The following is a 21,377-nucleotide window of genomic DNA, read 5'->3' on the forward strand; positions in this document are numbered from 1 at the left end:
AGTTCAAGCACAATGGAGTTACTGAAGTTTAATGGGTTACTGCTTACCAGCTGAATTATACATATGTTCTCAGGGATGGCTCAGTGAGATGACTGAGTTGAAATAAGAGCTCATCCTTGTTGAAATGGGCTATCCTCTATTCCTCTTTCCTCATGGACCTCCACTCTTCCTTCCCTTTTTTTTTGCAAGCTCTTGTGCTCCCATCCTTGGTGAAGTGATCCAGCTTATAAAAGCAGCAAAAAATGTTTTTTTTTCTTTGGATTGGTTTCCTGCTGCCTCAGGGAGCTGAATCAGCTTACCGAGGGCTGAGTTGAGAGCCAGAGCTGGTGTGAAGGAAGCCGTGGCTGTGAGGGGCTGAAAGAGGAAGGGGAATGAAAGGAAGAGAGGAACTGCAGTAAAAATAAGCTGTGGGATGATGAGATAGAAGAAACCATGTTAGGGACCTTATGTTGAAAGAATCATTGAGATGAGTTTTTCAAGGACTTGAGAAACTTGTCTGAATGGAAGAGAATTCTAAAGCTACAGGCCTAGACAACCATTGAACTTGGGGTACCTTATCAACAGGAGAAATGTGGTGAAACCCTATGAAAAAAAAAAAGTATTGTTTTGGCTGTGTTGAGTTTGAGCTGTTTGAGTTCTAAGCAAGCGCAAAGAGGTATCAAGCACAAGTTGATAAAAATTGAAAATGGTACCCTGTGAAACTCTTATTGATCAAGATTATAAATAAGTAAACAAATATGGTGAGTCAGTCTAAAACAGGTCTTTTTTTTTTTTTTTAAATAAGGGGAAAAAATCAAAGGTAAATCCTCTATCCTGCCAGAACAGCACTAGCTATTCAGAAATGTGTAGGCTATTATGTTTTTTTGGTGTATTCCTTAGCATTATTTTATGCTAAAAATAAGGGCAAAAAGAGGAATACCTCTTCAGTTCCCCCTCTATCAAACCACAACAAATGTAACTTGCAGGACTATCTCGACTTAGTACTAGGGCTTTAAAAACAGACTTGAGAGGAAATCTAAACAGTGCAATTCAAGACACTACACAAACTGAGAGAAGGGGATTTAGAGGAAACTCTATGAGTAAACTCCAAACTACTTTTCCTAGGTTTTGTGCATGATTCCCACTTTTGGAGATGTTTTACATCACTGACGATAAGACCCTGGACAAAATGCATCATCAGGTGGCCTGGCTTTCTATTTTCCTGGGGAAAAAAAAAAAAAAAAGAAAATCCCTTTGTACTTTCTTTTCACTTTTCAGCAGACGCTGTAATTGAGGTCTCGTCTTCCCAGTATTTCATTACTTTTTACACAACTAGATGCAACACCACGGAGCACCCTAAATGCCTCCTGGGGCCGACAACCGTGCCCAGAGGTCGCGGGGCGCTCCGCTGACTCCCGCAGCCACGGCCGCGACGTCGTAGCACTCGGCGGCTCCAGAGGGGACCAAAGGCACCGGGCAGCCCCCCCCCCCAGCCTGCCCCGCCGCCGGCGCTCCCGGGGCTCTTGCCAGGGGATGTAACTGGGGTTTATCGCGGGCTGCCGCTCTGCCCTGTCGGTGCCGGTCGCGGGGGCCCCGGGAACCGCTCCCAGCTCGGCGGAGAGGGAAGATCGGAGGGGCCGTGGGGGACCGGCCCGGCCCGGCCCGGCCCGCGGGCGGTGTCGGTCGCGCCTGCGCTCCGCCGCGCCGCCCGGGGAGGCGGAGGCGGCCGAGGGGGACCGGGCGTTGGGTGACAGGCGCGGCGGGGGCGCAGGGCCCGGCTGCCTCCCCCGGCCGCCCCCCCCCGCGCCGCAGTCACGGTGAGTAGCCCTGTCTTTCTTCTCGGCGGCGGGCGGGCGGGAGGAGGGAGCCCGGTGCGCCCCGCCGGCTCCCTCGCCTTGCCCGCTGCCCACCCCCCGGGGGTGGGGGGAGAGCCGCCGCTGGGGCGCGGTTGCCCGAGCTGCCGCTACCTCCCCCGCCCGCCCGAGCAGGCGGCGGCGGGGAGACAAAAGCGGACAAAGGAGGCACAACGCGTGTTTTCGCTGCCGGAGTGGGCAGGGCTGGGCATCACTCGTCGCTCGGCGGTCCCGCGTGTCCGCGGGCACGGGGGGCACCCGGGCGAGCTGGGGCGGCGAGGTCGACCGCGGAGTGCCGGCTCCCGGGGTGCCCGCCGCCGCTGCTCGGGCATCGGCTTTGTTCCCCTCTCCTCCGCCCGCTGCCGCTCCCCGGGCCGCCGAGTTGTAGCGGAGTGTTTATTTCAGCGTGTTTATTTTTAGGCTGGAAAATAAAAGGCTTGGCACGGCGACCTTTGGCTGTCGCATCCGGCGCCAAATAGAAGGGTCGCGCTCTGGCCGAGGCCCACGGACGTGTCTGTCCGCCCCCTGCTCTTATGTAAAATCCATGTGCTGTCCCCAAGGACGCGGTCCTCGGGGCGCTCCCGCCCCCCTCTTCCCTGCCGCCCCCCCCCCCCCCCCCCGCCTCCGTGGGGGCGGCGGGCGCTCCCCGGAGCTCAAGGCAGACCGCGGGGTCGGGCGGGCAGGGGCCGGGGCGGCGGGGAGGGGGGCGCTGGGGCCGGCGCCGCTGACTTGCCGTGCTTGCTCTCCGCTCCGCAGATCGGCAGCACACCCCCACTCCCCCACCCCCGGAGGGTGCCACCGGCGGCGGCGGCGCGGAGAGAGGAGGATGCGGGCGGCGGAGCGGCAGCAGCGGCGGCGGCGGCGGCGGCGGCGGGCGGCGCTCCCCCGCGGCGGGCGGGCTGGCCGCGGGGCCCCGGCGGGCGGCTGCTGAGCGGGGCGCGGCGGGCATGCGGCGGCGGCGGGCAGCGGGAGCCGCCGGCAGCGGGGGAGCCCCGGCGGGCGGGCGGGCGGCCCCTTGAGCCAGACGGAGGGAGGATGGAGCCACAAAGGACTTTGGCTGACACGTGCGGCGGGGCGGCCGGCGGCCGCGGCTAGGGCCACCCCCTCCCCTCCCTCCTCCCCTCCCCGATATGCTGCGCTCCCGCCGGGCCCCTCAGCGCGCTCGACGCACGGCGGCGATGGAGCCGGCCGGGCTCCTCTGAGGCCGCGGCCGGACCCAGCATGGCCTCGGCGGGGACCCCGGCGCAGCGGCGCCCCGGGGCGGAGCGGCCGGCGGCGGCGGCGGGGGGGGGCCGGGCGGAGGCGCCGCGGTGCCGCAGCCTGCCCGCGCTCGGCGGGGCGGCGCCGCGGGGCCGCGGGGCCGCGCTCGGCTCCCCCCTGGCGGCCGGGGGGGGCGGCGGCGGGGCCCCGGCGAGCCCCGGCGCGGCGGCGGCTGCCCAGGACGGACGGGGCGGGGGCGCCGCCGCCGGGGCTGCCCGGCCCCCCGCCGCCACCGCCGGCGGCGGGAGCTTCCCCCGGAGGCCGGAGCGCGGCCGGCCGGCGGCGCCCGCCCGAGGGGTGTCACCGGGCCCCCCGCTGCCGCCGCCGCCGGCGCCGGTGCTGCTGGCGGGCCCGCCGGGCAGAGCGTGCCTGCGGGCCGTGCTGGCGGACTCGCGGTTCTTCTTGGTGTGCATGTGCTTCCTGACCTTCATCCAGTCCCTCATGGTCTCCGGCTACCTGAGCAGCGTCATCACCACCATCGAGCGGAGATACAGTCTCAAGAGCTCGGAGTCGGGGCTGCTGGTCAGCTGCTTCGACATCGGGAGCCTGGTGGTGGTGGTCTTCATCAGCTACTTCGGGGGGCGCGGACGGAGGCCGCTCTGGCTGGCCGTGGGGGGGTTTTTCATCGCCCTGGGGGCCGCGCTCTTCTCCTTACCTCATTTCATCTCCCCGCCGTACCAGATCCAGGAATTGAACTCCTCCGTCAGTAACGAGGGCTTGTGCGTGACTGGCAATGGCACCGCCAAAGAGCAGTGGGACTCGCCGGCCTGTGTCAAGGACTCCGGTGGAAACGACCACTCTCTCTATGTAGCTTTATTCATTTGTGCCCAAATCCTCATTGGCATGGGCTCGACACCCATCTATACCTTGGGACCAACCTACTTAGACGATAATGTCAAGAAAGAAAACGCCTCGCTTTACCTAGGTAAGGCATCTAAGTACCAGGGTGCTTGGAAGGCTGAACCCCAGATCTCCCTGAGGGACCAGTTACAGGTACTACTGCCCTGTTCCTCCTGAACAACATCTGTGCTAAGCTTCCCTTCTGAAGTGAACTTTTGAAGTAAAATTGCCGTGTTTTCCTATTTTAAAACATTCTGTGGAGTGGCGCACAGCAGTAACAGGTGAAGGTAACCTAGAGTGCGTAAAAGCGGGTGTACTCACACCCTCCCGCATGGGGAACGGGTCAGCAGGGCAGGTCGGCTTCCCTAACGCTTTCCAGCTCTTGGCATTAGCTGGTGACTCTTTCAGACAGCAATGTTAAAGTTTGCTGTGCCCCTTCAAGTTTCTTTTTGCTAATACAGGAGCTACATATTTCTAAATTTTGGTCAGCATGCCTTTAGCCCAGAGTCTCTGTCTATAATGTTAATGTTTTATAAGCACTTTGAGAGATTTTGGCATGCTTCATTTTGCTTTTCCAGCATTCATTTATCTTTAACTAGCAATGAATTTTGGCTGGCATTGGTAAATCATCTTGCAACTCAGAGTTAAAAAAAACATTGATAAAACAGTAAGTAAAGCCTTCAGGCTTAAGAGCTCAGTTACGGGAGCTCAAGGGATGCAACAAAATGAGAGTCCGATCTGGCACCTGGCTTTCAGCAGGTACAGACTGGTCTTCCTGGTAGTTATTTTTACGATGGGAGAAGGGTTTCTCAGATAGCTGGGTACTAAACTTTTTGGAAACAATAATGAACATCATACATTTTTGGTAGTTTGTGTAATGCGTAAGAGGATTGACTGTTCTCTGGCTTTGCTTTAGTACCTTACAGGATTCTGCAAGAGTGAACCTCACGCACTCCTTCAAATTCTTTTCAAATAAGGAGAGTCACTTACAGGGCTGAGGGAGCTGGATGCTTAGCATTACCATTTGCAGTTTAATTTACTTGGGCTTTATGATAACTGTGGAGATAATAATTCCATGTAAAAGAGACATACATGAAAGGAATACACTCAGGGTGTGTGTGTGTAATTAGTTTATTAAGCAAAAGTAGTGATCTGGATCAGTCTTTTTATTCCTTTTGACCTGTTCTTTAGTGATTTGACTTCCCTGAACCGCTTTGAAACCATGCACAGTCTATATGCGGTGTCTTGGGAAAGCCTGAGGCACTGTTGGTTTTCTGAAGGAGAGAGAGGTATTGTCTGTGTTTTTTCTACTGTTTTCACAGCATGGCTAGTCTGCCTGATGAAATACTTGACAAAGTGTTTTCCCCGCTTTTCCTCCCCTCTGAGAAAGGTTAAGTGGTAAGGAAATTTAGATTAACCTAGAATCAACTTTATTGGCAGTATGAAAAGGCAAACCATCTTGTTGCTGAGGTTAGTAATTGTAGTTTAGAGCAGCAGAGGAGGGCCAAAACTTTTGCAAATACATGATTTCATACAGTCCTCAAAAACACGGAAAAAAAGGTAATGGAAAGGCTGTAGGTGAGGAATGAAGGGTAAAAGAGATGAATGGTGCGAGAGGAGGAAGAATTCTTCACTAAAGGAGAAAGCAAGGTCAGTGGTTGGAAATCCTTACTGTGCAGGAGGAACGATGTCTACTACTGAAGTGCTTCTAGTGTAATTAAGTGACTCAGGTAACTTTTAATTGTGGCAAAGATCAGCCTTAAAGTTAACAAAGGTAAAAGACACCAGCAGCTGTTGGAAGACTGTATGTGACCCTGTACACGTCAGGCACTGAAGGCAGCTTTGATCTATACTGGGAGTACCCTCATAGAGTTGAAGTTCATGTGTAGTGATTCAGAACAGTAAAAATGAGGTACAGTGTACATGAAAAATTTATGTCCACGATCTGATTGTGTCCACAGGGAGAAGAATTAAAATGAACACAAAGCATGTTTAAACATCGAGTAAAACATACCATCACCTCCTTTCAGTCTTTAAGCTACCCAGGGCTAGAAGCAATGTTGCTTGTCATTGGAAATCTTGGTATTACCTTTTTTAAATAGTGTGAAATTCTGAGGAAACTTTTAACTTGTTCAGTTTTGAATAGTTACCTCACTTTAGGCTTAGGCCAATGACTTTTTGAGGGACAGGAGTAAAATTTGAGTTCTGTGGGAAAAAAGAAAAAGAGTATTGTTTGGCACATAGATGTGAGCAAACATGTTTTTTTGGAGCTTCTCGGTGGTTTGGAATGTTTCATGTCCTCGAGGAGGAGAGGGATTTGTGGGCAGTGGGCAGCCCAGCTGGGCTCAGGGATGGGATAGAGGTGGCCAGGGCATGTCTCTGCAGGCCAGCCACCACACATCCTGTGTTATGCAATGCCCGTTTCTCAAGGCAGTATGATTTTATTACTGGGGCAAGCTATGCAAATGATATCAAAATGTAAAATGTATGTATGCATGTAGGCATGAGCTAACAAAAAGCCTTGGAATGGGCCATGAGAGTTGAAGTTTTGAAAGGGGAAGAAAGCCCGGTGAAGCAGATCCCAGTCATACACATACAGGTGTCTGAGTGAGGGCAGTTAATTTAAAAAAGAAGTATCCTCTAACACAAAGTGGAAGGTCACTAACATGTTTGTGATCATGCTGATACTGCAGTGCATTTTTTTTTTTCCCAAAGAAAAGTAACATATATAAAGTTGTGTTCAGATGGGAAACATTTGTTTACAAGCATGTACATGATAAAAGTTCCACCGAGCTGCAGAATTGAAGACCTCTTCAACCCCATGAGTGTGCCCACGAATAGTAGGTCAGTAAAGCCCCCCTGAGTATCAGTAATCCTGATTCTGCAAAAACTTACCTTATGTGGCTGTGGAAGCTATTTTATTTATTTTCCAAGTTAATCCAGCTCAGGGCTCGAGTGGCAATAGCATATCCTCTTAAGTGTAGGCATGCAGGCTCAATGTGGACAGCTGTTTTAACATTCCTGGCTGGAAGTCCTGCTCTCAGAAAGCATATTTGATGCTTATACATAGTCTCTTGGCTGCCTACACTTAAGTCCATCTGTCAGGGTGGCATGGTGCCAGTTTACAAGGTGGTATGTCATTTTTAGTAGGACAAAGGTGCCAAGCAGGGATGTGTATTTGGGCTGCCTGCATAGCAATGTTCGAGCTCACTCTTCTGCGGGATGTTTCTTCCTTGTGAAGGCAGTGCCACCTCCGGGTCCTCCTGCCCCTTAAAACTGGCGATACTTTGATGCCCCGATACTAACTTTGAGAAAATGTATGATGTCAGGCTTGGAAATAAGTCGTGATTGTAACAGGTGCCTAGGAAATACAAGAACCCTCTCCCTTAATCACAGATAATCCAAAATGGAAGTTACACGCTTTCCACAAAAAATGAGTAATCACTAAGTTGTCTTTGTCCTCTCCTAAAGTCTCTCCCTTCTGTGTTCAGCTGTAACGTAGCATGTCTGTTGTCAGCTGCCCAATGTGTGCAGGTTCTCCTTTTAATTAATTAAATTAATTGCCATTTAATTTGAATTTGACTTCACGAGTCTTGTTTTGTACTCTTGATGGTGTTTCTGCTACTTGTCCAGTTCCAGCACTTAAAACACAGTATGTTTTTTTCTAAACACCGTGGGTTTTTTTGTAGGGATTCAATAGTTTGTCTTGAATGTGAGTTTACCTTGTGATCGTATCGTGAATTCTAGAAGCAGTTCCTTAAAATTATCTGTGGCACTTGGAAAGAGAAGTTTCAATAGTGGCATTACAGTGCCTGAATAATTTTAAAATGTTTAGCTTCTTTTGCAAGTGGGTATTGTAATAAAAGAAGAATTTACTTTGAAAAGTCACACATAGAAAGGCAATATTGGGTTTTACAGAAATATTGCATTAATGAAAATATTTTAGTGTTCAGAAATGGCTTTCACCAGTACCCCCAAAAATGACTAGTGGATGAATTAGTCATTGTGCTAAGGATGTATTATTTCAGTTTCCAGAATGCTGTAGGCTGGTTAGGATATGATTTGAGGAAAGGGTCTAAGTCAATTTAAGTTCATGCAGACTCTCCATAGTTTCGGGAACAAACTGTAATTGCAAAATGCAAAGATAAAGCTTTTATGAGATAAGGGGTGGAAAATTGGATAAACCTGTGTGAATGGGGTTGGTACAGATAATGGCTTGAGACTCAGGGAAGTAAAATCCTTTCCTAACCTGAAAAATGAATAAATCTTTAGGCTAGTTTCAAAAATATTTTGGACTCCGGCTTTGTTTTCATGAGGATCATTTGTGGGTTGCTGTTTCTAGCATTAGGTAAACCATTTCACTGTGACTGTATTCTGCTTGGAAATCACCTTCTTAGCACTGTTTTATAGCTGGATGCCCCATGTACCCCTCATGTCTTTTACAGACTTTGCTGAAGCCTGTATATATGTATATATATGTATATGTGTATATATGTTGATTTTATTTATTGTATTTCTAGTTAAATCTGCCCCGATATCCATATCCCACCTGGAAGGAGCGGGCAGGAGGAGTAGCTTCACATAATCCATTTAGAAACCCCTGGGGCAGAGTCCAGCTGCCGAACAGGCTGAGCCTCCATAACGTGCCGTTGCCTGGATGCTGGCATGGGAAGCACAGGATTTTTGTGCTGCTTTGATTGATTCGTTTTGGTCTGGCCGCTTCTGGGGTTACAGATGCCACTGGAGGACAGGAGATGAAGCCTGCTGAGGGCATTGGGATGCTGCAAGATCACTGAGGTTTTCTAAAGCAGGATCAACTTTCTGGCTGAACAGGAGGGACCGTCTGGAAGCAGTGAAACAGCTGACCAGCATTTCATTTTATTGTCATCATTCAGCCTATGACCACTTGTGGTTTACATTGAATATGCTTCCTGCTACCCAATATCTGAAAAGGCTAGTTTCCTACAGGGTATTCTCAGCATTGATCCCTGTAGTTGGTAAACCCTACAGACATAGTACATTTATTTTTACAACATGCCCATGAGGAGTCAGGATTTTATGACTCAAAAATTGAAGCAAAAGGGCATTGAAGCTGAAATTGGGAAAAACGTTAACCAGCATTTTTTATTGCCTGCTGTACTTCCGTTGTAAAAGAGCAGCGTGCTGAGCTTATTCGTCAAATACAGGATTTTAGTTTTATCTGAGTGAAAGCCACATCTTGATGTATCCATAGGCTAACACTAAGACTTGGCCCATCAGCAGTCTTTTGTACCAACATGTGCTTGCTTTGTTTGCACACTCAGCTGGGCAGAGCTGGCTGCAGGCTGAGCACATGGTGCTCTCAGCTGGGTGTGGAGAGCATCTTGGGATGCAGGTGAAGTGACTGCGGGTCTGTGGCTATAGATTATACTCTTTTCCCACACAGATGATTTAGCACTTAAAGGGTTCAGTATTATGCTTCTCTGGCATTTCTGTAACATCTTTTTTGTTAAAATGCTGATCAGGCAGCAGGCACGGTTCCTAATAATTATTTAAAATAGCATTATGCAGTTTTATTGTCCCTTTCTATAGCTGAGGAAATAGATAAATTTTACTTTTGTTCTCTACTTTAGTCTCCTGCTTTATAGGTGGACTGATACTTTTTTTTTTTCCATAGAATAATCCTAGATATCATTTTCTTAGGCATTTAGAGAGGTGGGGTTCTGTGTCCATGTAAGCAGTGTGTGCATACAATGAATTCAATGAAAGGTGGGGGCAGCCTTTTCTCTCAAGTTTTCTGCCTGGCGAGCTCTGCTGCAGGGCTGGTTTGGACAAACAAGTGTCTGAACCTGCCGCGGTCCCAGGAGAAGCTTGGAAACTTAGACGTGAAAGTGGCCTTTAAGTAACAGCTTGTTTGTACCTTCTCCCAGGAACTGAAGGCTTGGGATCTAGTGTCTGATTACCCTGGGGCTGGAAACTTTAGCTGTCTACTGGATACACTGACTATTTTGTAAAGGGTCACTGTAACTACTCCTGTTGCAAGTGGATTAGAGATGCTTTGTGTTTCATGCATTTCCCCTTAACTTTCACTCAGTGGCTGCCTCACCTGGGAGGACTTAATTGCTGTGAAAGTGCTTATGCAGTCAAAAGAGAGGAGACTGGATTTCTGTCTGCCATCAACGATACATAGGTATCTGTCTTGGCTGTGCAGGGAACACAAGCAATTATATAAATGAGGCTTGACCTGCTGTTTCATCCTGAAGGTCAGAATTTAAAAATTCTGATTTTTAAAGTAGGTGAATGGATTTTAAAAGAGCAGAAAAGTAACTCAGTCATATTAGCCTCTTTAGTCTCATGCTCTTTTTAATCCCATTTTAAGTCTTTTTCACCCTGATAGCACTTTTAAAACCCTTGTTACTTGGGAAGCATGAACTCAGTTTCCTTTGTTGTTGTTTCTACATGCCTTTCCCGTTTCTTTTGAGAACAGTTGAGAAGTTACCATGCGAAAATGGCACATACCTCAACTGGTCCCCTCTGGCAGTTGTTGCCTCTGTTGACTGTAGGGGTCAAAGTAGGTGTTAGCTCTGTCTCACGTTGCTGATGGATGGGATGGTGCCACGTGGACTCTGAGGGCAGGGCAAGCTGATGGCCTGCCTTCCCGTGAATCTTTGCCAGAGCTGTCAGAATATCAACTCCAAGTCCAAGGGTGTCTCTGCAACCCTCCTCAGCAGCTATGGGGAATGCTGGGAGTTGTTAGGGCTGTAATCTGAAGGTGCTGAAGCAGCACAGTCGGAAGAGGGAATGTTTTCCCTGGGGAACCTCTAGAAGTGAGGGCTCTGTGCAAGGAGCAAACAGCTCTGTTGGCCTTCAGAGTCCTGGCGTTCATGCTTTCATTCAAGTGTTGTGGTACTTTTACCATGGCTCAGTTGGATTATCTGGGCACATGGGCTGGAGCTAGCAAAGTTATGACAGCAGACAAGTCTGTAGCATGCGTACAAGCTAAAGTCACTTAAGTCAGCCAGATCTGTACCCCAACTCCTTCCAAGTGCCCCAAAAAAATAGGACATTTCCCATGATGGGAAAGAATATGTTAGTGTCCGGCAGCACAGAGAAGTATGGGCTGTGTCCTGCTTTGCTGCTGAACAGTTGGGAGTTTGGGCATCTGTTGTGCTGTCACAAGGCCAGAAATTCAGACACACTGCATGATGTTAATGGGAGAACTAACAAACCCGGATCTTTCCTCTTCCCTTCTCTTCTGCCACAGGGAATTTGTTGTTACCTGAGATATTGGAAAGTGTGAACACAGAAACTCAAGTGCTATTTTATGCTGCCATTAGACCCAATAGTCTAATCTGAAAGCACTAATTCTTATGTAGGTAAACAACTTACTTGGCAACAAAGACAAAGCACACCAGTGAAAAACATTGTACTCTTGTATGAATTACGTTTTATGGTGAGTTTGGAGGAGATGCAATTGGAAAAAAAATGTATATTTTTACTTGTAATTTGAACAAGTGGATACGAAAATTATTCAAAGAAAATAAACAGAAACTGTATCATGTGAAGTATTTGCAAAGCAGTACTGCTTGTCCACTAATCATATGCTCCTGTGCTGGTCCTCTTTGTTTCTCGTCTCCATTTTCAATACAGATTCCTTTTCAGCAGCTTGCTTTCTTTTTGTTAGCTTGCCAAGATATTTTTTGGATGCTCTTATTTTTTTTTCTTGCATATATTGATGTTAATACTTCCTTTGCATTGCGCCATGCACAGTAGGACCTCAGTCTGACGGTTACCCTCTGTGCCTTTTATCTTTGGTGCTTACAGGATTAGATGAAAGCCTCAAGAGTGTCTCAGCACTGATTTTCTTAAAATCCGGTGCTGCTCTGAAACCAACTACCAACTCTTCACTTGTTTGAATTTAGTAAGCTTTTGTAAATTAGCAACTACTTTCCACATTTATCTGTCTGTTTTCAGTCAGCTGCTTCTAAGTGATAAAAAGTAGATCCTGGATGGATTCTCCTGTGGTTGTATCTTTTCCTTTCTGGATTAATTAAGCTATCGTCTAGAGTCAGAATATTTCAGATAATCCATATATTAGCTGAGTGTATTTTCTGATATCTTCTTATTTGCCATTTCATACTAAAATTGTAGTTTACTCCAGTATTTGTCACAGATTTTTTCACAGTGGTTGACTTCAGGTGGCATGTAGACACACCAAGGTGCTTGTGTGCTCCTGAAGCTGAGTGCTCTCAATCACACCTTGGTTCCCACCTCCTCTTTTTTTCAGTCCCTGGTTAGATTGAAATCTGAATACCTGACCTCCCCAGAAGTAATTTTAAGTCATGTGTTTTTGTAGATAAACCAATGTAGATGGGGAAATAGTTGTGAGCATGCTGTGGTGGCTGCTAACCTGCAATTACTCAAACAGAATGTGTCAAGCAAGCCTTATTTGTGTCTAAAAATATCTGAAGGAAATATTCTGTAAGATATTATCTGACTTTGCTGTGTATTAAGCTTTCCCTGTACTTAAAGAGAAATTGCTGTATTCAGCTGAGCTGTTGACTCAGTAGATTTTGCTATGTGTAAGACAACTGAAAACACTACCTTTTCCATCAAAGGTCCCAAAGGAATCAGCTCACAGGCTCAGAGGTCAAAACCACGTGAAATTCATGAGCAGAATACCCTGAGGGTGCTTCTTAGGTGGGATTTTTCAGCTGAAGAAAAACCAGGAAAGGTGAAGGAGAAGGGGAGGTTTAGTGCCAGCAGCGTGGGACTGGCAGTGCCTCTTTGGTGTGGTCCAAGGTGGTGGGGGGAAGAGCCAGGAGGGCTCTGGGCCAGGGGGCACCTGCTGGGGTCTCTTCCAGGTGGTGGCCATGGGAAGGGCTGAAGATGCTGTTGGAAGCGTCTGTGGAGTCCAGGAAAGCCCCTGGAGATGGAGAGAATAGAGAAGCTTTGTTTCTGCCCACACTTTTCTTTCCCCCAGCCCAGCGTTTCCTGCTTTTGCCCAACGTGCCTCTCCATGCTGTTCATTGATCCCTGCCATTTCAATAGCTGGAGTTAAAAAAATAATACAAAATGGTTTGCCACTTTGTGATTTTTAATCTGAATTTACGTTTCCGTTTGTTACTTCATCCCAGTGAATGAAAAAGAGGTTTAATCGAGAGTGTAACTTTGTGAAGTGCAAAGAGCTTCAGTAATAACCCTCCCATCTCAAAAACTAAAAAATTCACAGAAGACCACTACATAATATTAAAGTCTATAATTTCTGTAAACATGATGGGCAATTTATATCAACTTGGTTTAATACAGCTGTCTAGTGACAGAAATAGTGAGGGTATCCCTAGGGAGATTTGGGGGAATATAGACAACACATGAGCTTTTGAGTCTGCAATATGGTAGCGCTGATGCACACAAATTCAGGCATTTATCTGGTATGTTATGTAATTGGCCTAAAATAGGAATTTCAAAAAACTATTTCTGCTGCTAATAGCATGACTGAAGGAAGGAAGTGGGATTTTGGGGTTGTCTGAAAAAAGTAGGTGTTTGTTACCACACCTGCCTTGTGTTACTGGAGGAATATTAGTCCTGTTACACAAAGAGAGTAAAAGGGCTCTGAACTCAGCACTACATCACTGTAATGTAATGCCATACTGTAAATAATTTTTCAAAAGCATAGCTGAGGACTGAATTGATGCTTGAAGCTGTACTCTCAATTGCGCTCTTTTGGTATGTGGAAGCCCTATATGCATTGACCTCAGTGACTGAATATTTTAATGGCACAGTGATAATAATGGCAAAGATACAGCTGGCTGGTGTGAATTCCTTTGGCTGCAGAAGCCAAGTGGGCAATAGTGTCCATTTGTTTACTCCCATTGCTTCTCCAGAAGCTATGGGAGAGGGAAGGTTAGCGCTTATAAAAGAGTACCTCTGCGACTAAACCTATGCAGAAGTATAAAAAAAGGCCTTTCCTCATTAGCTTTTGCTTACTTGATATTTGTTAGCAATTGATTTTTTGCTTAGATGTGGACATTTATTATGCTTATTGAGTTTATGGGTAATTGCACTAGCTTTGGAGACTCAGAAGCAAGTAGGACACAGACAGAAAGTAGGGAGGCATTTTGCCTTGAAAGGCAAAATAAAAAGAGTGGGTAAGGCTACTGCACCCATGCTTTTGTGATAATTAAAAGAAGATCAGCCTTCTATGAGAAGTGAGGTAAAACTGATTGACTAGTATTTGCCAGGCCAGCTAATGTGAAAGGAGTTGAAAAAAACTTTTAAACCTGGTGAGTCAGAAGCCTTGGGTACGTGTGTGCCTTCTCAGCCTACAATAAGGATAAGAAATTCAATTTACCAGAGAAAAACAGAGGAATATATGAACTAATATAATTTTAAGAGTTCCTACACTGATGTCATTAGAGCAGCTATTACTCCTTTGGATAAGTAGTAATATTTTATGTATTTGGATAAGGTAAAAGTGAGCTGTTTATAATCCGATAGATCTCTAATTAACTTCCCTTCATCCTTATTTGCCTCTTCATCCTCCCCTGCATCCCCACACTCCAAATTTAAACCCTACAAAAAGAAGAGCTTACCGTGGATCTGATGCAGTGCAATGCTTTCAAGAAAACCCTGTGTTTCAATTCTCAGGGTCATACTGTGTATTTATACCTGTCTGGAGTATTATACATACAGAAGAAGGGATCTATCATATGTCACAGTTTCAGGGTATGTGAGATATCGCATCTGTTTGCTCAAGTTGGCATACTGAAATATTTTACTGTTGGGTCAAGGTTGACCACTTTCTTGTAGAAGGAGAAGATTTAACTGGTCCAGACAGTGAGAAGAGTACTGAATGGTCGTGGTAGAAGAGTTTGGTAGCCATGAGGTTTATATTAGCAGATAGGCATCCTACACTATGAGCCAGCTACTTTTTGTTTGGATTGTGCCTGACCAGAAAATAATGGTGTAGTGTATTAGAAATGTAGTGATTCTCCCTTATCTAGTTTAAAAAATGCTCAGATCAGTTATTTAGTGGTCTGAGCATTAGGATTTCTCCAAAGTACAACTACTGGGCTAAGCAACTCTTCCAGTGCTGCATTAATGCCAGTTTGCATGACCTGTCTGGAGATATTAGAGGAAGTAGTAGCATAGCATTTGAAGAGACGGTAGCATAAACCGTGTGACTGTGTCACAGAGTCCCTGGATGCTCTTAGGTTTGCTGTCTTCTGCTTTTCAACTGAATCAGGATCCAGAGTGTGAGGAGCAGCATGGTTACTGAAAAATAATAAAATTCCTCCCCTTAATTTAGGCTGTATTGCACTCCTGTTAAATTGAAAACAAAAGACTTTCTTGACTTTTTTGCTTTCCCGCCCTCATTTTCTTGAGTAACAAAATGGTGTGGAGCTCAGGGAACTGACAGCTGGTGGTTTTCTGATGTGGGAGATCTGACTTGAAGAATATATGTGTGGGTGTGATGATAGCAGCCTCTGTACAACCCCTTGGTGATGTGCTGTATACTGTTGTTACACATAGTGCCAAAATAGACAGTAATCCTCTTACGTGGGATTGTGAAGCAAGTAATAATAGAGCACAAGTCAGTGTCATCAGTTCAGAGCTGGTTTTTTGATAAACATATTTGTCATTTGTATCTCCTAGATTCTTTAGTACTTCTTAATCTTTATATTAACTGTCATACCGTCCAGCTGCAAATGTTAATGTTTCACAGTTGTAATGTCAGCTGCAATCAAGACCTTTCTATTCATCTTTCTAATTGATGTACTTGCTTTAAAAAGGCCACAGAGATTTTGAGTTTTACAACTCAGCTCATTTCCTAATATGAAAAATTCAGATGAAGGAAAACTGTAAGATCACTTAGTCTGCATAAAACGTTTCAACTGTCTTACAAGGCACCCTGGAAAGATCTGAAGCAATCAGAGCTTCTATCTGCAGGCTGTTCATCCCATTTAGAAAACATGAAGTTGGCTGCTATGCAGCAAGGCAGGCACGCTAAGCGTGTGCTGGAGGAGAGAAGCAATTAGCTCTACAGAAGCACAGTCAGAGCAGAAATGAAGGTCTGGAGGCATTTAATTAATACTAATGCTTTTGTGTTTATGGAGGCCAGAGTCATGATAGGTTACTGCTGCCTTGGTCTTGTGGTTCTCAAGTCTGGCATCTAATGAGCATTAGATTCAGAAAAGCTTTCCAGAAAAGTTAATAAATCACAACTAACTATGGCACATTCATATTCCCCTGAAGCTGAAGAGGTACACCTAATACTGAATGGGAGCAGATGAGATCTGTAAAGCTTTTTCGTTTTTAAACAGATAACAAGTAATCTTGGGATTTTTATACCACATTTATTCAAGTAATCTGAAATAATGAAAATGCATGTCTTTTATTAAACATTTCTCCGGTCACCAAACCAATTAGGGAAAAATAAAACAGGGATTCTTTTCCATTGTGAAACCAGCTTGGGAACAGGTATCATTTTTATTAATCTGACTTTAATGGCAAAAGTTCTTTTGATGGAAAAATGTTTATCCATCAGTGTATACTTACTTATTTGCATAGCTTGACATTTTAAGATACATTTTTACTTTTTAATTCCAGTTCTTATTATTCTTTTCAACTTCCATTCATTCTTGGGTGGAAAATACAAGCTTTGAAGACCACTCTCTGTGTAACTCCTCTTGTGCCTGTTTTTGTCCAGTACACTGTTCAAGACATATTTAGACTCCAGTAGGCTGGAGAGTACGAATTTTTCCATTTCCTCCCACTGAGAATACCAGCTCTGTGGCTTACCTGTTTTGACATTTTGTAAATGTTTCCCTGATGGGTTTCAGCAGTGCGCATTAATAAAAGGATGATCTCTGTGATGATTTACTTGTTTGAGTAAATCCAGCTTGAGGCATACTCGTAATCACAGACAATTTGGGTAACTGTAAGGGGCCATCCACAGACTTCAGTTTTGTTTAGAGATTGTGCTTAGGTAACCCTATGTCACCTCTTCTATCAGCAATTATCTATACAAACAGCTTTATTGTTCCATTTTGGGAGCAAGCTTTCATATCACATTGCATTTAATATATTATTGTATTATGCTGATTGCCTGTTACTACCTATATTCAGATTTTGCAGCTATTGTGTGATTAAAGTATTCTTATTGCACATTATTGTATGGTCCAAGAGTTACATATCAAGGTAATCAGTCTATACTTTCTCCAAGGAATAAATCAAAAGTACTGGATTAGAGTTACAACATTTAATGATTACTTATGTCAGAAGAAAAAAGCTGAATAAAAGCATTTAGATTTTCCTGTTTTGATGGGGTTTTGAGTATATAGAACTTTGTTTCTTTAGTCATATGGAACTCTCCAGCTGGACGTTGTTAGCACCGTGGTAATAACTTACAGGTCTGTTAAATGAACATAAGGAGTTGAATTCTGATTTACGGGCTTCTGAATATCCTTAATAGCATCGATTTGCTGTTAATATAATGCAAAAAAAAAGGTTAGTGTTAACTTGAATTGGATCTGGACACGTTACCCTTCCCTGAAGGCTGTCCCTTAGTTTTTGTCAGCTGGCAGATATGTTTTCATGCCAGCATGGCGTGCCGCCTGGAGGGAGGTCTTCTGCTGCACCGCTCCTTTCCCTTTGCTGAGGGTGTGTGCTGCTGCCACTTCCCTGGCACTGGGTTCAAGGATTTTGTGATTACAGCGTGGATCAGACCTCCTGCTGCTCTGACAGAAAACTCCCTTGCCACCGCTGGCAGGGCCTGGTTCATCCCAGGTCTGCTCCCTCCCCTAGCTTGCCCATGGCTGCTGGTCCTTGTGGGAAGGAGGGGGACAGCCAGGGCACCTGGGGAGCAGGTGACTCTCAGGAGCACCTGGGGCAGCAGCCCACAGATGTGTGGTTGAAGCCACACGCAGTGGCTGAACCGTGGGCTGCCTGCGGTTGTTTCTTTGGCAGCCTGAAGAGAGGCAGCTGCAACAAACATCTGGTTTTTTAACAACTGTCTGAAACTTTCACTCCTTCAGTCATACACTTGCGTGAAATGAGGGGTGTTTAGTTGAATACTAAAAAGTGTTTTGGAAGACAGGATTTTTCTTTAATATCATATTTGGAATGGTGATGTCCTCATTGCACATCTTTCAGTGGAATATTTTCTGTGCCTGTTTTTTCCCTATATTATTGTGAATGTTTGAAGTTCCCACACTGTAGGTAATAGTATATTATCCATTTATATGCTTCTTACACACTTGTGTATACAAATTTGCAAGGTAATATTGTAATTTATAGTAATACATTATTCATGAATGTGGTGCTTATGGAGAATAGCAGCTAAATATAAAACCTATTTGGTTTTATGAGATACTGGATATTGAAAATAAATGATAAAATGATAAATGAAAAAAAGATGATAAGGACTTGATCACCCCGCATAGTAGACACATTCCTTTTCTCTGCAATACGAATCTTTCTCATAGAATCATAGAGTAGTTTGGGATGGAAGGGGCCTTTAAAGGTCATCTAGTCCAACCACCCTGCAGTGAGCAGGGACATCTTTAACTAGACCAGGTTGCTCAAAGCCCCATCCAACCTGACCTTGAATGTTTCCAGGGATGGGGCATCTACCACCTCTCTGGGCAACCTGTTCCAGTGTTTCACCATCCTCATTGTAAAAAATTTCTTCCTTGTATCTAGTCTAAATCTACCCTCTTTTAGTTTAAAACCATTACCCCTTGTCCTATCACAACAGGCCCTACTAAAAAGTCTGTCCCCAGCATCTTGCACAGACAAGCGGACATCTCCCCAGGATGCTGACAAACTCACCTTGTCTTCCCTTACCTCATTTCATCCTTACCTTTTCATTTCTGAAAACCAGGAAAAATTAAGTTCATGCTGAAGTGTCCATACCGTAAACTGCTTTCAGGTACTGTAATGATGAATCCAATCAGGAAAAAAAAAAAAAAAAGTTTAGAATAACCTTTGAGATTAGATGTAGCACATGGGGAGATGGATGTTACAGCCTAATAAGGTATTTCTTTTGATTCCAAAGATATTATTCTTACAACGGAAGCTCAAATAATTTTAATTTAAAAATTAATAAAATAGGAAGATAGAGAAAATAATGTATTATATTTTTTAGAAATGGCAATAAGTGGGAGTAGGTGGTGCTGCAGAAGTGTTAGCTGGTAAAGTTGTGTGAAGGCACAAGGCAGGACACCACACACCCCTCTGCCAAAGGGAGCCTCTGTCAAACCCCACCAGTGGGGAAGGACTCATTTTCAAGCTTGGTTTTTCTCTTTTCTCTCATAAACAACGTTGACGGGTCTCTGCAGAGATCAGTATCTCCAGTGTCACAGGACTAGCTGTGAACATTTATGCATGTGCTTTTGGCTTGGTTTTATTTTATTTATTTAGTTATTTGAAATGCAGGAGGGGGAATAGCTTCCATTCTTTAAGATTAAAACTTGATTGTTTGGCTCTCCTTTGCATCCTTCCCAATGTAGATATCTGAAGTTATATTAATTACATGATGACAGGCACAGCCTGAGGCACAGGAGAACCATTGTGTGGGTGACTGTCAGGAGGACCTCTGGGAAGGCTGTGCAGCCGCACCATACTGGTGGAGGACTTTGGAGAGGAAATTAAGCAGACCATTCAATAGTAATAACTACGATATTTTAGAATTGTTGCAAATGTTTGTTTCCTAGCACAAAAATCTCTACAGAAATGAAAGCTTTCTATTTTTCTTTTGTTGAGCGGAATAAAGTATCAACAGTAAAGACGGCATAATGAAATGTATGACTTGGGTGAGCTTACTGAATAACTACGTGGTAAATAGTTGTTCCCCAAATCAGTGCTCCTATTTTTCAACAGTCTACAGGATATTCCTGAAACTGGGCAATAAGGAGAGAAAGCCGTTTTCTAATTTTGTTTCAGTCTGAAAACCTGTGACAATCTGAAGACATTTCTGTGGATTTTTTTCTGTATCATATCAATGTAAAAGAGAACATAGTGTAGTCTAAGCTTTTTACTTTTTGCTTTCTTTTTTAGGCCTATGTTTATTTTTTAGCTCATCTCCTGAGCCAGTTCTTCTATGATTGAAGCATTACATATTTTCTGTGATTATATGCAACCAAAAAACTAAATAAAATAATAGAATACTGTGTTAAAAGAAAGATTTTCTTTCTGGATCCTTAGAAAGATACAACTGAAATGAAAGGATGGATTCACAAAAAGGGCTAGGAAGGCAGTGTCCATCAGCTGTGTGCTAAATATCCTGAAGATAAGAGCCTGGGGGTGGTACCTCTGAATTGTTCCTCCTCTGGAAAAGGAGACGCATACTTGTTAAGAGTTTTCTACAGATTGTTTCACGTGTGAAACTGAGAAGTAACATTTTAGTTTGGCTATTCAGCTATGTTTGCTAAGAACAAGTGTGTGACTCTGCTGCCATATCTCTGCTGGTGTTGTCACTGCAGTATTTTGATCTTTTAGTTGCTAAGTTTTTCCCAACAGTTTCAGTGTTTGAAAAGCATAATGCTGTGTTCCTATCATTTGTCTGTTTTGAAAGAAACATTTCCCTGAGTGGTTTATTATACAAGTTAGCAGATGGCGATTTAACTGTGCTTGATCCAGCAACAGTCTTGGTTCTGTAAGTACGTCTCCAGCTTAGAAAATCTCTGCAAAGTACTTACAAAGCAGTGAGCAAAGTAGTAGTAGCCATGCTCTTTGGGAGCCCAAATGGAGCAGCTGTGATGTGTTTGACAAGCGTGACGTGTTTACACAGTTTTGGGGGCTAGAATCAGCCTCTAGACAAGGATGTGTCACTCCAGTATAACATGGTGATCTCAGTGTTGCAATAGATGAGCTGCTTGATTGAGAAGAGGAGGAAATTACATCAAGAGGTATCTCAAAGTTGAATTTACTGTGTGATGTTTGATTGCTGTATTCTGTGCATGAGTGTTACCATGATATATTTTATAAAACAGCTGAAGAACTTCAGCTGCATAAGAGGTTACAGTAGATGAAGGTCTGCATTTCTCAGAAGTTCTGCAGAGACCCTTTTTTTAACTTGTTCTGTTTTGTCTGAGCCATTTGTGGTCTGAGTGTGTAGTGTCAGCACTGATGGCAGAAATAGACTTGTAATCTTTGGGTGTTTTTTAAAATTTATTATAGACATGCAGTTTAGATTAAGGATAGGAATGTGTCAAATGTAATCATCTATGTAATGATACAAAAGTACGGATCTAAGCATGTTCTATTAACTTATAAATAATTTACATAACATTTTCAGTTCAAGAGAATGTGATAACCAGTGACATTTTTGTTCTTAAGGCAAATGTTTTATTGTAGATTGTGTTTTTATTTATGGAGTTTATTAGAGGGAAGTATGAGTTAAACAGTAATTGAAAAATTAGGAGTTTTATTGCTAGTATTCTCACATCTGAATATTTTAACTTT

At 44.6% G+C, this 21,377-nt stretch overlaps 1 protein-coding gene across 1 annotated transcript in view; it reads left to right on the forward strand.

Annotated features, from left to right (window-relative positions):
• The first annotated feature begins 3,053 nt into the window (after positions 1-3,053).
• SLCO5A1 (solute carrier organic anion transporter family member 5A1) overlaps positions 3,054-21,377 on the forward strand; it is an 81,030-nt gene continuing 62,706 nt past the window's right edge. The window contains exon 1 of the mRNA XM_074817658.1: positions 3,054-4,017. Coding sequence (XP_074673759.1) covers positions 3,054-4,017 — 964 coding nt within the window. The remainder of the gene's footprint in view (positions 4,018-21,377) is intronic.

This window comes from Strix aluco, chromosome 1, assembly GCF_031877795.1.
Source record: "Strix aluco isolate bStrAlu1 chromosome 1, bStrAlu1.hap1, whole genome shotgun sequence".
NCBI lineage: Eukaryota > Metazoa > Chordata > Aves > Strigiformes > Strigidae > Strix > Strix aluco.